Source organism: Saccostrea cucullata, unplaced genomic scaffold (genome assembly GCF_032062105.1).
Source record: "Saccostrea cucullata isolate Sc308-1 unplaced genomic scaffold, CSIRO_AGI_Scuc_v1 ctg7934, whole genome shotgun sequence".
In the NCBI taxonomy this organism is placed as follows: domain Eukaryota; kingdom Metazoa; phylum Mollusca; class Bivalvia; order Ostreida; family Ostreidae; genus Saccostrea; species Saccostrea cuccullata.
In genome coordinates, this window is record NW_026927164.1 from 3,649 (window position 1) to 9,686 (window position 6,038).

At 31.3% G+C, this 6,038-nt stretch overlaps 1 protein-coding gene across 1 annotated transcript; it reads left to right on the forward strand.

The window, feature by feature from the left end:
* The first annotated feature begins 677 nt into the window (after positions 1–677).
* On the forward strand, positions 678–4,112 carry LOC134273613 (fibroleukin-like). Its single transcript, XM_062755796.1, has 5 exons — positions 678–966; positions 1,668–1,819; positions 1,988–2,084; positions 2,406–2,573; positions 3,856–4,112. The coding sequence occupies exons 1-5, from the start codon at positions 678–680 to the stop codon at positions 4,110–4,112; spliced, it is 963 nt and encodes a 320-aa protein (XP_062611780.1).
* Positions 4,113–6,038: the final 1,926 nt, after the last annotated feature.

The window sequence follows — 6,038 nt, forward strand, 5'->3', positions numbered from 1 at the left end:
CCACCATATGATAGATTGAAGTCTATATAAACATTCCACCAACTGACATTTGATAGCTTACGCCCGAGTAATGAGCAAAAGTTGTTTTTTGAATTTTAATTTCATCGAATTGCGTCTTTTGTTACGTCATGTTTATTTTCAGTATCTTAAGCATGCGGAAGTCTGACGTCATTTTCTGAGTTATTACGTCATACAAATTATTAAGTGACGTCACAATATGTGTATATTTCTCTGATCTTTCCAATGATATCAATCTCAATAATTTTCGTGAAACGGTTATTTTTTTATTAAACAGTTCTCAGTTGAAATGTCCCTCGTATATATCTTTTTATATTTATATTATAATTCCATATTTAAAAGATAGCAAATAATAAAAAGAAACACTGTGCAACATCACACATAACAGGCATTAACTCAGTGAAAAAAAAATTCAACAACGAACTGTTCATTGTTATATTTCGATTTACAATTTCAGAATAAACATTTATGACAATTCATACTAAGTTCAACAAAATCGATGATTAAACAACAGTAGAATGTAGAGTATGAACAGTTAGCCAATCGCTTTTCAGGCTTTGATTAAGGTACAATATATATATTTGGCTGTTGACGGTCCATTTGGCAGCATTGTACAGATTTACACGAACGCAGCAGTCTTTTCTTAAGAAAGAAAAAAAATGAGCAGTCAGTGTGTTATCTCCTTAATTGTCGGGTTCTTGGCTTTATCTAAAGCGACCATTATTTCTCAGAAATATACCACAAAAGTTGTATTTAATGATAAGAAATCAAATGATGAACTTGTCGGGGAATATAACGCTCATTCTTTGACCGAGTGCGCCGCGATGTGTCAAAGGGAGTGCGTTTTCTTTGGATTCAACAGTCAAATGAAGAAATGTCGTACCCACAAGAAACTATTCACGTGTGAGCTGTCTGATGAGGCCGGTTGGAGATACTACTTTCATTACGGTATGTATATTTGATATTTTGTTTCTGTTTGCTTCTTTGTTTTAGGCCCTTCTCGAAGAGGCACGATTTTTTTCTTTTGAAACTTCTTTTATGTAGTATAAACAATTGTAAATAATAATATAAGTGTATTTCCGTCATAATTAGCAATGATATTCATTTAAGCTCTGTGACAAGGCCTAATCTTGAAAACGGAAAGTTCGAGGACAATTCATAGACCTAACAATCTGTTAAAAACGTCAGTCTGAATTTGATAGGATAGACTGTGTTGGAAAACATGATCATTGTATCAACATTATAATTTGCGAAATGTTAAATTTCACAAACATTATATCATATAAAAAAGAAGATATCATGATTTTTCTAGATTTTTCAACAACTTATTTATCTATTTTACTGTCCAAATTGTTTATCATCTGATCTGCAAATGCACTCCCCTTTAACATTTCTTTTAATCAACAGAGTATTGAAAATTGTTGCATGTTATTTTAAATACTTTTAATTATGTTATTAATCAGAGATTTGTAGCAATAAGAAAACAAGAAAAAAATTATTTTAGATAATGGAGAACTGTTCAACCTAATCTGTTTTGTACATGTAGTCAACATTTTAGCTTCAACAATTGATATTCATTTATCATGTGAGCATTATATATCTTCTCACTTCTTGTACATACGCAAAATATGATCTCGCCCTTTTTTTAGATTGTGTTTTCTCCGCCATGCCCAAAGATTGTAAAGATATTTGTGAAGAAGGACAAACTAGTACAGGGGTGTATGATATATACCCCTATGGGACCATTACCAGTCCTGTCCGTGTGTACTGCGATATGACGACAATGGGCGGGGGATGGACGGTATTTAATTTTTTCTTAAATTAAAAGTACATTATATAACTCACATTGTTTCTGTTTTAATATTTTAAGATAAAAATAATGAATATTTTGAGTTTATATCATAACATATGGATCCTATGATTGTTCGAAGCAATAGATTGTATTGTAATGCATTTTAATTTTCAAAAGGCCATTCAGAAACGCGTAGACGGCTCGGTGAGCTTTGACAGGAACTGGATGGAATATAAAATTGGATTTGGTTCACCAGGACAGAATGTATGGGTTGGTAAGTGTAAATCACTTTCAAATCAGAACTTTTTATTCCTTCAAAGTTTGAAGGAAAAAAAATCCTAAGGCAAGTAAAAAATTAAAACTTAATAAAGATCTGAATTAAAGACTGGTTATATTCAAATACCGTGTTTAATTCATATCTCAAAAATAGAAGGGAAAATAGAAGAGAAGAAAATCATTTAGCGGCATATTTGTACAAGACCAAATTTAGCATTATTGTCTAAAATTCAGGAAAAATAAGTTGATATTTTTTTTTAAAGAAATTAATTGTATTACAATGGACCTTCAAGCTGATTTCAAATATATCTTAATATAGGAAATGATGTAATCCACCAGTTAACAAAAGAATGCATCTCCTCCCTTTATGTGTCCATCACTCTCCAGAATGGCACAACACTCTATGAAATGTACGACGGATTCTCAGTCTCCAACGAAGCTGGAAAATATCAACTTTTTCTTACAGGACCTGCCACGGGGACCTTAGGTAAGTGTATCCAAGTTAATATCTAAAAATTGGGTTCAGATTACGTATTTCATCCCAATTATACTTTTCTGTATTGAAATATCATTAAGTGGTTTTTTTCTGATATCCTGTATAGGTTTTTGATTTCACGCTAATCAAACATGTTTAATAATTCAGAATGTCATTTACAGGTACAATTCAAGAATTCAGCAGACATTGTCAAGTAGCTTAAATTTCAAATTATATATTTTAAATACAAAGAAAAATATGCTATTATTTTAACCCAACAAATTCCAGTAATTACATTCGCTCAACCATTATTATTCAGCTTGGGTTTTCTGGTAAAATTTTCACATGTTAACTTCTACGGAGAAAGAATTTTACAGAGTTTAAATGATCTATTATGTCAACATATTCACAAAAGAATTGATGATAAAGGAAAAACCATTTGCTCTGAAATATATTAAAATTAGAAAAAAACAAATTCAAAAGAACTCAATGTGTTTCATTTTTACTATACCTTTTCCTTACTAAATGAAAATCTAGTATTTCACATTTAAAATACTACAAAATAGGAAGTTTACAGAGCGTCATTAATCTTAGATGTCAAAGAAGTTTACGAAAATTTGATGATAAAAAATGATCTGATAAATATTCAAATAAAGAAAAAATTAAAAAGGCAAATTCAAAACATCTAAACGCGTTTCACATTTACAATACCAATGCTTTATTTAATGAAAATCTAATATTCCAAAACATTTACAGATACATCATATCTTAGAATTATGAAGGAGTTACTACGTATTGTATTTCATACATGTTTTAAGGCGCGGTCTCTGACATATATGAATATTTCATTTATTCATGTTTTCTTATATTTCCAATGACCTTTAACCCCCCTCCTAAAAAATACCATGCTTTACAAGTGTAACACCCCCGTGGTTTATTGTTACACTGGAAAGGATGCTATATGAATTGCGCAGTGTTATGTTGGCTTGTATTCTTTTTCTCTCTTTACAAGAAACAACACGTCAAACTGTGTATCTCAGATGTACTTCAGTATTAAGTTTAATGTGACGTAAATTAATGATTATTATCTCTGTTATATATTTTCTCTAATTCTTCAGGTGCCAGTATGATAGACACCTGGGATTCTAGGACTGAACTACATAAATATTATCGCCCTTTCCAGCACCTAAAGTCATCTGTCGTAGAAGTTTCTCAGTATTACAAGTATTATTAACAATTAGATTGCAGATAAATAAATCAATTATGTCTGTGATTCCTTTTTTGTCCTTTACAGGTAACTCTATGTTAGATACAGGTTATTCTTGGCGTGATCTGTCTGGGATGGCATTCTCCACCCCGGACAGAGATAACGACAGGTCTAGTTTTGCTAACTGTGCTGCTAACTACATAGGAGGCTGGTGGTTTAACGCCTGTACCTACACATACCTTAACGGTCCCTGGTCCCCGGGATCCTGGGTTGATCCATGGTATCCCACAGTAAGGAATGGGACGTCAGTGAAGGGCACCACCATGATGATCAGACGGAACTAGGTAAATTTCATTAAATATTAATAATCAGGTTTTTTTTTTTTTACTTTTGTATTACTATGAAAATTTCATTTATAAACCTTTTTAATAGAAAAAATATGCTATTATAAAGGGTGTTATGAAAGTTCGTTCCACATATTTTTTTTTTTTTTTTGAAAAGAAATACGATGAGAAGATATTAACAATTTGTGATATTTCATGTTTACAGAGTTCGTTTTGGCTGCTGATAATGTTTTGTCTTTTGTTAAATCAATAAGCGGAGGGCAGGTGTTAAAACAGATGATGTATGTTCAGAAAACATCAGGGATGACGTACATTTGTGACATATCTTAAGCACACAAGTCAGAACATCCTTTCAAATACATACTATGCAAAAATCATCAAATCTTTTGAACATTTCAAAATGACAAACCTATTCTGTTGAAAACTGATATATCGTTGTTATACCTACGTTAAAGCTTGTCTGATGCAAGATAACCTATGAAGAAACAAAAGTAATTTAACCTTTTTTTCACTCAAAATGACCAGCATTTCTATCATGCATATATTTTCATATGGATGAACAATTCCATAACTTCCTGCTAGAAATGAAATGCTTTAAATCTTAGGCACACTATTGTGATTTTGTCAGATTTGAAAATTTATCTCTTTACTTAAGCACTATTTTGAAATCTTTGAAAATATTTCATCATGGAATTAACTTTCTTAACACCTCTTACATGTATCTGTGAAGTATGAATTTATTTCAATTTTACAGATGAAAGATCATCCATGGGTTATGCAAACTCTCAAGAGACGATTTTAAAATAAGGTTTATCGCTGAGTTCTTTTTTTAATATTTAACATCTAATAACAAACATGTAAACAGATATGTTTTCGGTAAAGCGATACTGAATGTATTAAGGAAAAAAATGTACTTAATATATGTTGTAATAAATTTGAAATTAGAAATATTTCGTTCTTTTTAGCAAACACTGATACTTGAAGATGTCTGGGCGGAGAATTAGGATGAAAATTACTTTATTGTTAAACCTATTACAGTGGAATCTGTTTGATCAGACATATGTGCAATACGCTTTACTGTGATTTCTGCCATTCAATTTCATTTCTCATTTATACTTATGTCAACGATCTTTACACGCTGCAATACTATACCTTGTTTATTCCGACACATATATCTGTGATCTCTCTTCCCCCTGCATGTCGGATAAGAAAGGTTTCATTGTAATAAAGATGTTAAGAGCCATTCTCTGTAATGATTTGAAATTTTATATAAGAGCTGTGGCACGCATAGTCTCAGAATTTCTCCAAACTCTCTATGATAAAAGGCATTGATACCCTGAACTGAAATCAGGCAAAATTGGTTGCTATGTTTTATAGTTACCATGGCAACATGTCTTAAAGTTCGAAAAATGGCATTTTTTAACATGTTTAGAGCCCCATAGTAAACATTTGCGGCAAAGCAAGCAATTGTTAATGACTGTTTCCAAAAGTTGAAGGTAAGATGTCTCAAATGCATGATAAACATGTTTGGTAAATCAACTATTACATACGTTACTATGGTAACAAAGTATTCAAAAGTAAAAAAAATATTCATTGAATTTTATGAAGTCATACTCGTAAAAATGAAAAGCAGTTATAGGATGAAATGTTACCAAATAATAGAAAAAAGAGCCTTGAAACACATACCAAGAAAAAATATGATATTTCAGTTTGGTTGGCAATGGTTGCCAAGGTTTTTATGCCCCAGAGAGCCTTCAAAGTAACACTATGTATGTTTAAATATGATCCTATCTTTAAAAAAAAGCACATTTCCTCATACCTAATGATCAATTTTATAAGATGTTGGTGTGCTCCAAATTTTCCCATTTCAAAAAATTCAGGTTAGATTCTTTAAATAGAGCGTTGCTATGGAAATAAGCAGAAAAT

Excerpts from the sequence above, each read along its gene's own strand:
- LOC134273613 (XM_062755796.1), top strand. The coding sequence starts at position 678 with ATGAGCAGTCAGTGTGTTATCTCCTTAATTGTCGGGTTCTTGGCTTTA. Across the intron at positions 967-1,667 it reads GAGATACTACTTTCATTACG|ATTGTGTTTTCTCCGCCATG; the intron begins GTATGTATATTT and ends CCCTTTTTTTAG. Across the intron at positions 2,574-3,855 it reads ACCTGCCACGGGGACCTTAG|GTAACTCTATGTTAGATACA; the intron begins GTAAGTGTATCC and ends TGTCCTTTACAG.